Source organism: Delphinapterus leucas, chromosome 19 (assembly GCF_059928025.1).
Source record: "Delphinapterus leucas isolate spDelLeu-1000000601 "Yukka" chromosome 19, BTC_Dleu_Yukka2, whole genome shotgun sequence".
NCBI classification, from domain to species: domain Eukaryota; kingdom Metazoa; phylum Chordata; class Mammalia; order Artiodactyla; family Monodontidae; genus Delphinapterus; species Delphinapterus leucas.
In genome coordinates, this window is record NC_143147.1 from 55,026,865 (window position 1) to 55,041,291 (window position 14,427).

General features: G+C 41.4%; 1 protein-coding gene across 2 annotated transcripts in view; it reads right to left on the minus strand.

Annotated features, from left to right (window-relative positions):
- The window catches only part of MARCHF10 (membrane associated ring-CH-type finger 10), an 84,562-nt gene that overhangs the window by 23,535 nt on the left and 46,600 nt on the right, over positions 1–14,427 (minus strand). For both annotated transcript variants that reach the window (XM_089901396.1, XM_022589088.3), the window contains exon 5: positions 3,332–4,748. In XM_089901396.1, the coding sequence (XP_089757522.1) occupies positions 3,332–4,748 (1,417 nt within the window). The remainder of the gene's footprint in view (positions 1–3,331; positions 4,749–14,427) is intronic.

A 14,427-nucleotide genomic window follows, 5' to 3' on the forward strand; every position in this document is an offset into this window, starting at 1 on the left:
TTATGTTATGTGACAGATGTGGCTCTGCAGGGGAAAGATCCTGGGACACATTGGTATTCACAATGCATACCTCACACCACAAATTAAATATCACACTTAAGTCCAAAATTCATTTCACATGAAGTCCTAAACGTGCACAGGAAAACTGTAGAGATTTTGGAAGAAAATAGGAAGAATGTCATAATGACCCCAGGTTAGCAAAGGATTTCTTAAGACAACAAGGTACAAATCACAATCTGTAAAGAAGATGGATACAGTTGGCTACATTAAAATTAAGAATTTATTTTCATTAAAAAACATCAAGAAAGAGGAGAGACAAACTACAAATTGAGAAAAGATATTTCCAACACATAACTGTCAGAGAATCAGATTAATAGCTAGACTATATAAAGGATTTAAATATCTATATATTCTAAAAGAAAAATGGGCAGAAGACATAGATAAGCATTTTGTAGAAGAAGAAATAGAAATGGTCATTTAACATTTAAAAGAGCCAACAGGGACTTCCCTTGTGGTCCAGTGGTTAAGACTCCCTGCTCCCAATGCAGGGGCCACAGGTTCGATCCCTGATCAGGGAACTAAGATGCCGCATGCCACACAACGTGGCCAAAAAAAATTTAAAAAGAGCCAACAGAACACCCAACCTTACTAACAGTCATGAAAATGTAAATTAAAGCCACGGTATCATTTTACTCCCGTGCGACTGGTGACAATTTGTAAAGCCAATCAATACAAGTGCTGACAAGGATGGACAACAGTATACATCACTGTTGAGACAATACATTGGCATTACTTGTATGGTGGAAGCTGTGCTACACGCCAGTCCAGCAAGTCCGCTCCTGCATAAATATCCTAGAGAACTCTTCCCATGTGCACCAGGAGACGTTTACAAGAATGTTCATGCAGCACTGTGTACAGAAAACAGTAAAGGACCCAAATGTCCATCGACAGGAGAATGGCGAAATTGTCTGTAGTGATGAAAGCAAATGCATTAAAGCCCCAAAATATCAACCAGGATGCATCTGGCTAACGATGTAAAGGGAAAAAGCGAGTCACGGAAGAACAGATATTCCATTTCTAGGGAGTTCAAAAACAATAGTAACATTTCTACAGAATTCAAAAATATATACAATATGTTGTTTAGGAATACATATGCTCGTATGGTGAAGCCATGAAGCAAAAAAACTTCCAACAAGAAACTAAAAAGCAAAGGAATGATAATTGCAATGCAAGAATGATTTCCAGAGGGTTTAGGGGGTTGGGAGGGAGGAGATGAAGGAGGGAGATGAGGAGATAGAGTGAGTGAGGGGCTCCCAAGCTCCAGTGATGTTCTGTTCGCTGGAAGGTGGGCACAGGGATGCCCGGGTTTTGTTCTGCTTCTAATTCTCTAGAGGGTGCGTATGTTATATGCTTGTTTGTATGAATCAAGCGAACATTTTTTTTTCTTTTTTTTTTTTTTTTTTTGCAGTACGCGGGCCTCTCACTGTTGTGGCCTCTCCCGTTGCGGAGCACAGGCCATGGCTCACGGGCCCAGCCGCTCTGTGGCATGTGGGATCTTCCCGGACCGGGGCACGAACCCGTGTCCCCTGCATCAGCAGGCAGACTCTCAACCACTGTGCCACCAGGGAAGCCCTCAAGCGAACATTTTAAAGAGTGTAAGTGGCATTGAGAAATGGGCTTGAAATCTTAAAATAAGGCATATTATAAAATATGAACCAATGTTTACTAAAAATTGCATTTATATGCAAAGATAAAAGACTGGAAAGAGTTTTTCACAGTGCTTTTCTCTGGATTATAGGGTTATTGGTGATTTTTCTTTTAAGTTTATATTTTTAATACTTCCTAAAATGAATAATTTTGAAATAATAAGAAAAGCATAAGGTTTATTGTATACAGAAAAAAGAGTGATAAACGAAGTACACAAATAATAGCTGTTTAATGCATTACTACACCTAGAAGTGGGTGCATTTTTAAAAGAAGTCATTTTTGGCCCGAAGGCATTGCTTTGGGATGGTGGAGGTCCAGACCCCTGCCAAGTGGGTTTGAAGAGTATTTTTGGGTAGGTGAGGATGGATGGGTGCTGAGACCTTTTGGCCCTTAACCCTGGGTCTGTCTTTTGGTAGTTTGTTTGATATGGAAAAAAAAAAAGGTGCTGCTAACAAGGAAATTACTTCATTCCTGCAGTCGAATGATAGACAAGAGTGTGTGAGCATTCTAAGTCGTATCTTTTCCTCCTTTTTGCATTCAGATTCATTGCCATGGAATTTTCCCACTTACAGATGAATATCAATGGGATAATTAATGACCCAGTGAGCCATACTAACACAAAAAAGAGGGCTCGCATTCAAAGAATCACTTTCCAGATCAGTAAGCCAATATCAGGGCATGGTAACACCTATCATAAATTAAATGGTCAAATCCCGACATGGTGTTTAACGACAGCTTTAAAAAGTATTGCAGTTCATAGTTGTGAAATATCCCAAAATCATCTCACAAGAAAGGAGAGATCAAAGAAAAGAGCAATTCAAAAAAGATCTTATTTCTCTCTTTCTTGTGCATGAGAAGCAGCACATAAAATGGAAGCAGTGGTCACCCCAGCGTGGCCCTTCAGAGAACTGAGGTAGCTATGGCAACTGTTGGAGACCGGCCTTTTAGTTTGGAAGGTTCAAATTCTAGAACTGTTGGTTGGATTTGCGCAGAGCTCATGGGGGAGAGCTGGTGAACTTCCAAGTGCTGAATGGCTCCTTCTCTGGGGAGATGACAACCATTTCATAAAAAAATCTTGGTTCCTAATTGCTAGGGGGAAAGGGAAGCCCTATGTAGAAGTCAGAAACCCTTGGGACTTCCCTGGCGGTTCAGTGGTTAAGACTCCATGCTTCCACTGCAGGGGGCACGGGTTCGATCCCTGGTCGGGGAACTAAGAAACTGTAAGCTGCAAGGTGCGGCCAAAAACAAACAAGCAAACCCCCAAAACCCTTATATTTGGCAAACTTGCCTTTTATTTTCTTTGTTTTTAAAAATTTTATTTATTTTTTATTGCAGTATAGTTGCTTGCCTTTCTTAAAGTTATGGTATTCAAGGAAAAAAACACTTTGGGAATACTGAAGAAATTGGGCTGGAACACTGAACGTTTCTTTGTAGAGACATATATTTTAAAAGCAACAAACTAGACAATTTTCTTGAAAGAAGAAATCATTAAAATGTCAAGGAAGGGCCTCCCTTGACTTAGAATCCCCATGACCCTTTAAGGAAAGCACTGCTTATTTTCGTGTTAGAGGAATAGAATTTAGAAATATATATGTGTATTCATATAATTATGAAAACTCCTCACCTTTCTTGTAATTTCTTGAGTTTCTCAGGGTCTGCCTTTATTTTAGTGGCTTCCTTTTCATCGGTGACGCCAGGGACCTCCATTCTGCTCCCATTGTCATTTTGATTTGGGAACTCAGACACTGCAAAGAAATTAAAAGGTGTATTTTCTTGCAGGGACCTGGGCACATGCAAGTGGCCTTGTAAATTCGTTTCTGATGGAGAGGAGCTGGAAGACTCCACCAAGGACAAGCTGCTTTGAGAATTTAGTAAGAGATCTTCTGTATGTAATGGAGCCTCCTGAGATTGGCTTGTTAAAGTAATATGTTCTGCTCCCCTGACATCAAATTCATGCACACTGTTTACAGGAAAATAACTGTGGTTTTCAGCACTGGCAAATAGATTCCTATTTCTAATGGGGGACAGTGGTTGACGAACATTAAACCTGGAGCTTCCCTCCGAGTCTGAACTGGGAGCTAAGGTAGATGATGTGGACAGGTCTACTGGAGTATCGTCTCTCAGAGCAGAATGCATGAATGATCCTGGAGTGTTATAAGATGAATCCATTGATGATCTTGGAGCTGTTGGTCTACCAGCAAGAAAACAGCCAAGAGGATTATTAGAATCACTTAAATGGGCCTGCCAATCTCTTTCATAATCATGGGTTCCAGGCCTGTCTTCCATAGAAGTAACCTCACGAAATACATTTTCAGCATTAAGGTCATCCTCCAGACTGCTTTTGGATTTGGTGTCCCATGAATGAAAGGTCTTCTCATTTTCACCGTCACTGCTGTCTTTCTCTTTAGCAGACCCCCCGTCAGGCCGCCCAGGGTCTTGGAATATCCCTTGCCAGATGGAAGGCTGCCCTGTCACTAGCCACATTGCACTGCTAATTCGTAATGAGCCATGACTGGACTCACTTCTCCTTACAGAATTCGCTCTGCAATTGGCAGGATTTTCTTCAAAACTTTTATTTTTGGCCTGAGTGGCCAATGTCCCAAGAAATCTACTTCTCTTATGATTGGAAGGAGAACGGAGCGGGTGCATAGCAGCCAACAAAAGGTCTTCCTCTACATGGGTTTCCTCTTCAGTGTCATCATTTTCTTCTTCAGAGTTTGAGGATAAAACGGAATAAAAATCTTCATCTCTGAACCGAAACATCATTCTTCTTGGCCCTTCCAAGGTGGTAGCTACGAGTGGTGGCCCCAAGGACTCGGTCAACTCTTGAGGACTGTTTGTTCCTTGGAAGGCCTGGGATAGGGCTGGGTGTGGTTCCTTCTGGGAGAGAGCACTCAGGTCTTTTTTTTTGGCTTTCTCGGGGGTATTCTCCATCACCGTTATTAGCTGTGAGGATGGGACCAAGTTTCTTCTCTCTCGAGTTGGCCTCTTCAGCTTGGTGTCACTTGCCCACATTGGACCTTCTTGTTGAACGATTGGATCTGTATTGAGAAAAGATAAGCTTATCATTTTACTGTAGGTGCTCACAGATGAGAGACCTCTAACACCAAGGGTGAGGGTCCCATAAGGCAACAAACAAGCCCTGGAGAGGAAAACGGGCATGGTTAAAATGACTGGAGGTACTGAAGGAGCACAGGACAGTTAGTTTCAGTTTACCGCGTATGAGCTCTCTTCTGTTTTTGTTTCTTTTTTTTTTTTTTTTGGCTGTGCCGTGTGACATGCGGGATCTTGGTTCCCTGACCAGGGATCGAATCCTTGCCCTTTGCAATGGAAGCACCGAGTCTTAACCACTGGACCACCAGGGAAGTCCCTATGAACTCTCTTTTGTACACTTGTGGAGCTCAGGTTGGTCCTGGGGCAGCACAATGACCCTGAGGATACAGATCCTTTCTGCAGAAGCTCTGGGAAGACTGTCCAGCCCCACATCAGTCAGGGCTGATGATGGGTAAAATCTCTCAAATGATGGTTTCCATAACAGTATTTACTGAGAAGGAAAACCAACACTCCAAGAATGACTACTACAAAACCCACCAGTGCTTTCTCATCCCAATTTGTTCAACATACATTCAGGACACTCCTGCTTCACATACAGCTTTACAAAACATTAAGAAATGTACAGTCTACTCTGGCAGATTGGGAGGAAGGCTCTAGAAGCTGCTGCCCAGTTAAATTGATGATCATGGTTACATTTACTACTCAGTGCAAATAAAAATCATAACCCTCTGATGAAATCACGATCTCCTCTTTGCCACTAGCCCCTAGTCAGTTTGTAACCTCTGACTGTGATAGAATTCCTCTCCGTTGCCCCCTGAAAGAGGAGAGAGGTCAAGTGCCCAAAGGGGTAGGAATGTCTATGGGTGAAATGGTTTGGTCAAAGCTTGCCTTATAAAAATAATGCATAAGCACTATTGAGGGCACCATGCTAATTGTGTTACATGCACACAGTTAGGCTCACAACCCTGTGGAACAGGTGCCACAATCACACCACATCATAAGTGAGAGCACCGAGGCTTAGGGAGTCACATAACTTGCCCAAGATCCTATTTCCAGTAAGTGATGGAGTGAACATTTGAACTCAGATCTGCCTGATGCTGCAATTTGTAACCACTACCCTGCATTACTCCTGAAGACACTGGCTGGACTAACAATTTCCTTGTAAAAACAAGAATCCACTTAATTCCTAGTGTGTGCACTGTTGAGGGTTTTTACCCTCTCAACGTGGATAGGACACTGGACCTACTTCTCTGATGCCACTGTCCTGTGTTCCCTCCTGCCATTGGCCACCCCCTTCTGCTCCCCCCTCTGCTATCCTGTAGGATCTGGTGAGGCGCTGCCATCCTTATCGTTCGGCTCCCAAAGCGGTTCACCCTGTAGAGTGGACAGGACTCCACAGCTTTGGCAGGGCCTGTGTGGTAACAGCTCAGGCAGGTGAAACAGAAATCCTCCAAGCGTCTGGCTTAGCCGAAGACCAAGTCAATACAGACTTGCTTTAGTGGAGGCGCCTCTCGGGAGCAGCAGTCTGCATCTCCAACATCCTGATACTCCATAAGCCTCCTTTTATTGTTAACTGCATGGGACAATCAGGGACGCAGTGAGAATCTTTACTCATCAGCTCTTCTAGAAATCAGTTAAGCTTTCTTATCAGGCCCCTCCTAGGTTTTATAAACCCCAGTAAGAGACGTAGCAGTGATCCTAGGATGCTCTGGGCGTCTGGCTATGGATGTAAAGGATTGGAGCTGTGTGCCCACCCAGGCTGGGCTGATGGCGTTTTAAGGAACAAATGCTTCTATGTGACAATCTGAATTCTCTCTCTCTCCATATATATATATATATATATATATATTTTTTTTTTTTTTTTTTTTTGCGGTATGCGGGCCTCTCACTGTTGTGGCCTCTCCCGTTGCGGAGCACAGGCTTTGGACGCGCAGTCTCAACAGCCATGGCTCACGGGCCCAGCCGCTCTGCGGCATGTGGGATCTTCCCGGACCGGGGCACGAACCCATGTCCCCTGCATTGGCAGGCGGGCTCTCAACTACTGCGCCACCAGGGAAGCCCTTTTTTTTTTTTTTTAAGAAAAAAATGATATGGAGGATTCGGAAGGGTAGGCTTTGGTTAAATACTTTTTTTTGTTTGTTTTTTTTTAATTTAATTTTTTATACAGCAGGTTCTTATTAGTCATCCATTTTATACACATCAGTGTATACATGTCAATCCCAATCTCCCAATTCATCACACCACCAACCCCTCCCACCACTGCTTTCCCCCCTTGCTCTCCATATGTTTGTTCTCTACATCTGTGTCTCTATCTCTGCCCTGCAAACTGGTTAATCTGTACCATTTTTCTAGGTTCCACATATATGCGTTAATATACGATATTTGTTCTTCTCATTCTGACTTACTTCACTCTGTATGACAGTCTCTAGATTCATCCACGTCTCTACAAATGACTCAATTTCGTTCCTTTTTATGGCTGAGTAATATTCCATTGTATATATGTACCACATCTTCTTTATCCATTCATCTGTCGATGGGCATTTAGGTTGCTTCCATGACCTGGCTATTGTAAATAGCGCAGCAATGAACATTGGGGTGCATGTGTCTTTTTGAATTATGGTTTTCTCTGGGTATATGCCCAGTAGTGGGATTGCTGGGTCATATGGTAATTCTATTTTTAGTTTTTTAAGGGACCTCCATACTGTTCTCCATAGTGGCTGTATCAATTTACATTCCCACCAACAGTGCAAGAGGTTCCCTTTTCTCCACACCCTCTCCAGCATTTGTTGTTTGTAGATTTTCTGATGATGCCCATTCTAACTGGTGTGAGGTGATACCTCATTGTAGTTTTGATTTGCATTTCTCTAATAATTAGTGATGTTTGAGCAGCTTTTCATGTGCTTCTTGGCCATCAGTATGTCCTCTTTGGAGAAATGTCTATTTAGGTCTTCTGCCCATTTTTTGATTGGGTTGTTTGTTTTTTTAATGTTGAGCTTCATGAGCTGTTTATATATTTTAAAGATTAATCCTTTGTCCATTGATTCGTTTGCAAATATTTTTTCCCATTCTGAGGGTTGTCTTTTCTTCTTGTTTGTAGTTTCCTTTGCTTTGCAAAAGCTTTTAAGTTTCATTAAGTCCCATTTGTTTATTTTGTTTTTATTTCCATTCCTCTAGGAGGTGGATCAAAAAAGATCTTGCTGTGATTTATGTCAAAGAGTGTTCTTCCTATGTTTTCCTCTAAGAGTTTTATAGTGTCTGGTCTTAAATTTAGATCTCTAATCCATTTTGAGTTTATTTTTGTGTATGGTGTTAGGGAGTATTCTAATTTCATTCTTTTACATGTAGCTGTCCAGTTTTCCCAGCACCATCTATCGAGGAGACTGTCTTTTCTGCATTGTATATCCTTGCCTCCTTTGTCATAGATTAGTTGACCATAGGTGCGTGGGTTTATCTCTGGGCTTTCTATCCTGTTCCATTGACCTATATTTCTGTTTTTGTGCCAGTACCATATTGTCTTGATTACTGTAGCTTTGTAGTATAGTCTGAAGTCAGGGAGTCTGATTCCTCCAGCTCTGTCTTTTTTCCCTCAAGACAGCTTTGGCTATTCTGGGTCTTTTGTGTCTCCATACAAATTTTAACATATTTTGTTTTAGTTCTGTAAAAAATGCCACTGGTAATTTGATAGGGATTGCGTTGAATCTGTAGATTGCTTTGGGTAGTATAGTCATTTTCACAATATTGATTCTTCCAATCCAAGAACATGGTATATCTCTCCATCTGTTGGTACCATCTTTAATTTCTTTCAACAGTGCCTTATAGTTTTCTGCATACAGGTTTTTTGTCTCCCTAGGTAGGTTTATTCCTAGGTATTTTATTCTTTTTGTTGCAAAGGTAAATAGGAGTGTTTCCTTAATTTCTCTTTCAGATTTTTCATCATTAGTGTATAGGAATGCAAGAGATTTTTGTGCATTAAATTTTGTATCCTGCTACTCTACCAAATTCATTGATTAGCTCTAGTAGTTTTCTGGTGGCATCTTTAGGATTCTCTATGTATAGTATCATGTCATCTGCAAACAGTGGCAGTTTTACTTCTTCTTTTTCAATTTGTATTCCTTTTACTTCTTTTTCTTCTCTGATTGCTGTGGCTAGGACTTCCAAAACTGTGTTGAATAATAGTGGTGAGAGTGGACATCCTTGTCTTGTTCCTGATTTTAGAGGAAATGCTTTCAGTTTTTCACCATTGAGAATGATGTTTGCTGTGGGTTTGTCATATATGGCCTTTATGATGTTGAGGTAGGTTCCCTCTATGCCCACTTTCTGGAGAGGTTTTATCATAAATGGGTGTTGAATTTTGTCAAAAGCTTTTTCTGCATCTATTGAGATGATCATATGTTTTTGTTTGTTTGTTTGTTTGTTGTTTGTTTGTTTTTTGCGGCATGCTGGCCCCTCACTGTTGTGGCCTCTCCCATTGCGGAGCACAGGCTCCAGACATGCAGGCTCAGCAGCCATGGCCCATGGGCCCAGCCACTCCGCGGCATGTGGGATCTTCCCGGACTGGGGCACGAACCTGTGTGCCCTGCATCGGCAGGCAGACCCTCAACCACTGTGCCACCAGGGAAGCCCGATCATATGGTTTTTATTCTTCACTTTGTTAATATGGTGTATCACATTGATTGATTTGCGTATATTGAAGAATCCTTGCATCCCTGGGATAAATCCCACTTGATCATGGTGTATGATCCTTTTAATGTGTTGTTGGATTTTGTACTGTTGTTTGCTAGTATTTTGTTGAGGATTTTTGCACCTATATTCATCAGTGATATTGGTCTCTAATTTTCTTTTTTTGTAGTATCTTTGTCTGGTTTTGGTATCAAGGTGATGGTGGCCTCATAGAATGAGTTTCGGAGTGTTCCTTCCTCCACAGTTCTTTGGAAGAGTTTGAGAAGGATGGGTGTTAGCTCTTCTCTAAATGTTTGATAGAATTCACCTGTGAAGCCATCTGGCCCTGGACTTTTGTTTGTTGGAAGATTTTTAATCACAGTTTCAATTTCATTACTTGTGATTGGTCTGTTCATATTTTCTATTTCTTCTTGGTTCAGTCTTGGAAGGTTATACATTTCTAAGAATTTGTCCATTTCTTCCAGGTTGTCCATTTTATTGGCATAGAGTTGCTTGTAGTAGTCTCTTAGGATGCTTTGTTTTTCTGCAGTGTCTGTTGTAACTTCTCCTTTTTCATTTCTAATTTTATTGAATTGAGTCCTCTCCCTCTTTTTCTTGGTGAGTCTGGCTAATGGTTTATCAGTTTTGTTTATCTTCTCAAAGAACCAGCTTTTAGTTTTATTGATCTTTGCTATTGTTTTCTTTGTTTCTATTTCATTTATTTCTGCTCTGATCTTTATGATTTCTTTCCTTCTGCTAACTTTGGGTTTTGTTTGTTCTTCTTTCTCTAGTTCCTTTAGGGGTAAGGTTAGATTGTTTATTTGAGATTTTTCTTGTTTCTTGAGGTAGGCCTGTATAGCTATAAACTTCCCTCTTAGAACTGCTTTTGCTGCATCCCATAGGTTTTGGATCGTTGTGTTTTCATTGTCATTTGTCTCTAGGTATTTTTGATTTCCTCTTTGATTTCTTCAGTGATCTCTTGGTTATTTAGTAACGTATTGTTCAGCCTCCATGTGTTTGTGTTTTTTATGTTTTTTTCCCTGTAATTGATTTCTAATCTCATAGCATTTTGGTCAGAAAAGATGTTTGATATGATGTCAATTTTCTTAAATTTACTGAGGCTTGATTTGTGACCCACGATGTGATCTATCCTGGAGAATGTTCCATGTGCACTTGAGAAGAAAGTGTAATCTGCTGTTTTTGGATGGAATGTCCTATAAATATCAATTAAATCTATCTGGTCTTTTATGTCATTTAAAGCTTGTGTTTCCTTGTTAACTTTCTGTTTGGATGATCTGTCCATTGGTGTAAGTGAGGTGTTAAGGTCCCCAATTTTAATGTGTTACTGTCGATTTCCCCTTTACAGCTGTTAGCATTTGCCTTATGTATTGAGATGCTCCTATGTTGGGTGCATATATATTTATCATTGTTATATCTTCTTCTTGGATTGTTCCCTTGATCATTATGTATTGTCCTTCCTTGTCTCTTGTAACATTCTTTATTTTAAAGTCTATTTTATCTGATATGAGTATTGCTACTCCAGCTTTCTTTTGATTTCCATTTGCATGGAATATCTTTTTCCATCCCCTCACTTTCAGTCTGAATGTGTCCCTAGGTCTGAGGTCTGTCTCTTGTAGACAGCATATATATGGGTCTTGTTTTTGTATCCATTCAGCAAGCCTGTGTCTTTTGGTTGGAGAATTTAATCCATTCACGTTTAAGTAATTATCAATATGTATGTTTCTATGACCATTTGCTCAATTGTTTTGGGTGTGTTTTTGTAGGTCCTTTTCTTCTCTTGTGTTTCCCACTTAGAGAAGTTCCTTTAGCATTTGTTGTAGAGCTGGTTTGGTGGTGCTGAATCCTCTTAGCTTTTGCTTGTCTGTAAAGCTTTTGATTTCTCCATCGAATCTGAATGAGATCCTTGCCGGGTAGAGTAATCTTGGTTGTACGTTCTTCCCTTTCATCACTTTAAGTATATCATACCACTCCCTTCTGGCTTGTAGAGTTTCTGCTGAGAAATCAGCTGTTAACCTTACGGGAGTTCCCTTGTATGTTATTTGTCATTTTTCCCTTGCTGTTTTAAATAAGTTTTCTTTGTCTTTAAATTTTGCCAATTTGATTACTATGTGTCTTGGCGTGTTTCTCCTTGGGTTTATCCTGTATGGAACTCTCTGCACTTCCTGGACTTGGGTGGCTATTTCCTTTCCCATGTTAGGGAAGTTTTCGACTATAATCTCTTCAAATGTTTTCTCGGGTCCTTTCTCTCTCTCTTCTTCTTCTGGGACCCCTATAATGCGAATGTTGTTGCATTTAATGTTGTCCCAGAGGTCTCTTAGGCTGTCTTCATTTCTTTTCCTTCTTTTTTATTCTGTTCTGCAGCAGTGAATTCCACCATTCTGTCTTCCAGGTCACTTATCCATTCTCCTGCCTCAGTTGCTCTGCTATTGTTTCCTTCTAGTGTATTGTTTTTGTTTTGTTTTTTTTTTTCAGTATGCGGGCCTCTCACTGTTTTGGCCTCTCCCGTTGCGGAGCACAGGCTCCGGACACGCAGGCTCAGCGGCCATGGCTCACGGGCCCAGCCGCTCCGCGGCATGTGGGATCTTTCCGGACCGGGGCACAAACCCGTGTCCCTTGCATCGGCAGGCAGACTCTCAACCACTGCGCCACCAGGGAAGCCCCTTCTAGTGTATTTCTCATTTCAATTATTGTGTTGTTCATCTCTGTTTGTTTGTTCTTTAATTATTCTAGGTCTTTGTTAAACATTTCTTGCATCTTCTCGATCTTTGCCTCCATTCTTCTTCTGAGGTCCTGGATCATCTTCACTATCATTATTCTGAATTCTTTTTGTGGAAGATTGCCTATCTCCACTTCATTTAGTTGTTTTTCTGGGGTTTTATCTTGTTCCTTCATCTGGTACGTAGCCCTCTGCCTTTTCATCTTGTCTGTCTTTCTGTGAATGTGGTTTTTGTTCCACAGGCTGCAGGATTGTAGTTCCTCTTGCTTCTAGAGATGAAATTTTCTATACAATGATAGAGTCAACAATATTTGGTGCCAAGATCTTAAGGTCCGTCTCACTTTTTTCCAAAAATTTCCTCCCAATTTGCTGTAGTCTTATCACTGTCCCTTCGTGGTCACCAGCTGAAACCGTGCAAGTCAGATTGGGACTTGAACCCACGAGCCGGGACTTGAACCCAGCCAAAATCCAGATTGGGACTTGAATCCACAGTCCTTTAACTGAGCTCACACACCTGGTCTCATGACTTAAAGCAGCTCAGGTTCTTGATGTCTCATCACAGAAAGAATTCAGTGAGAGACCAACTACTTTTTGTTTTGAATGTGATGAAGAGCCTCAGAGATTAGCTAACAAGTGCTGGGACCTGAATCTTCTGGCTGTTCCCTGAACGCACCTGAGCCCCCTCTGCCCTCAGCCTGTTTAGGTCAGGCTTTGGGAGACCCCTAATAGGCAAAAGAATCAGCTAGAGCAGCTTCTGAAACTCACAAACTGGAAACAGCAGGAACCATAGCTTATTTCACAGAAGCCACCGAGCTGTCACTTGGTGACACTGGCTTCTGGGGCAGGAGAAGTCACAGGCTAAGTGCTGTCCTGCAGCTCCTGTGGATTCTGGAGACACCCTGGGAATGCATCTCCACCCTTTCTTGTCATCACAACAGCCTTCCTCTTTAAAAATTCAATCCCTTGTGTGTGTGCGTGTGTGTGTGTCTGTGTGTGTCTGTGTGTGTGTTTCCCCTACAGGTGGTAGACCGTGCTATTCTATATTTGTGTTATTTTAATCCTTTTTCTTGTGTCTATCAAATAGGGAGCAGATTTCGCAGCTCTAGGCCAGTGAATAAACACTCGATTGGGTAGGCCAGGGATATGCTCTTCATAGACTAGGCCCTGCAGACGCTGCTGAATGCCTCTCTGAGGCCCTGCATAGACTCCAGCCCTGACTGGAGTGCCTGCCGTTTCCAGGAGTCCGACTAGGTGCAACCGAATGTTGTGGGTGTGAGATGAAACCGGAAAAAGCATCTCTCTGCCCTAAGACTATGTCTTTGGCCTAGACTTCCGCATGTGCTTGACCAACAGTTTCGTCCGTTCCGACAGCCATAGAGTTTTGTTTTCCTCTGGTTAAAAAAGTAGTCGATGCCCATTGTGGGAAATTTGGAAGACACAGAAGAGGATGAAGAAGAAATAAAAATCACCCAATATCCAAAACTCAGAAGACCATTGCTACTGTTCTGGAATTCAGAGGTGGGTTGCAAACTCAGGACCCATGGGCTATTTTCATCCTGTACTCGTCTGCTGGCTCAGTGTTCGAACACTGAGTTACCTGCCTTTGGGGGAGCATGTCTGGTTCACCACAGGCCCCACAGCCTTTGTCATGTATTTCTCCTGCCATACCTGCCTGTTTCCTGAAGACATTTGAATTTACAACCCAGGGCTCTCTTATCTAGAAATATTGTCTTAAAAAACAAAATTGGGATATCTGGGTATATACAACTTTACGTCCTGCTTCCTTTCCCTAAACATTTTATTGTGAGCATTATCTCCTGCCATTAATTGTGAAGAACACAATAATAATTATACTGCAAGGGTACATTATATAAAATATCATAATTTGTATAACCCTTCTCCTATTGTTTGGTATATAGATTATTTTAAGCTTTTTTGCTGCCACAAATTACACCAGGATAGATGTCCTTGCTTATAACTCCTTGATCATATGTCTTATTTTCTTAGAATAGATTCATAGGAGTGGAATTGCAAGCTTTCTGAAGACTTTGACACATGTTGCCAAATTCCACTTTGTACCAAGTTACCCTACAGGTAGACTATGAAAGCATCTCTCATAACTGTGTCATCAGGAATGCATGCCAAGGGCTTGGCAAGCACCTGACACATCAGTGCCCAGGAAATGTTAGTTATTAGTTTCACTACCAGTATTGAACATTATTTGAAAAAACCTTAGCCTAGCTAAGTTAGGCCAAATTTATCTCATGTAA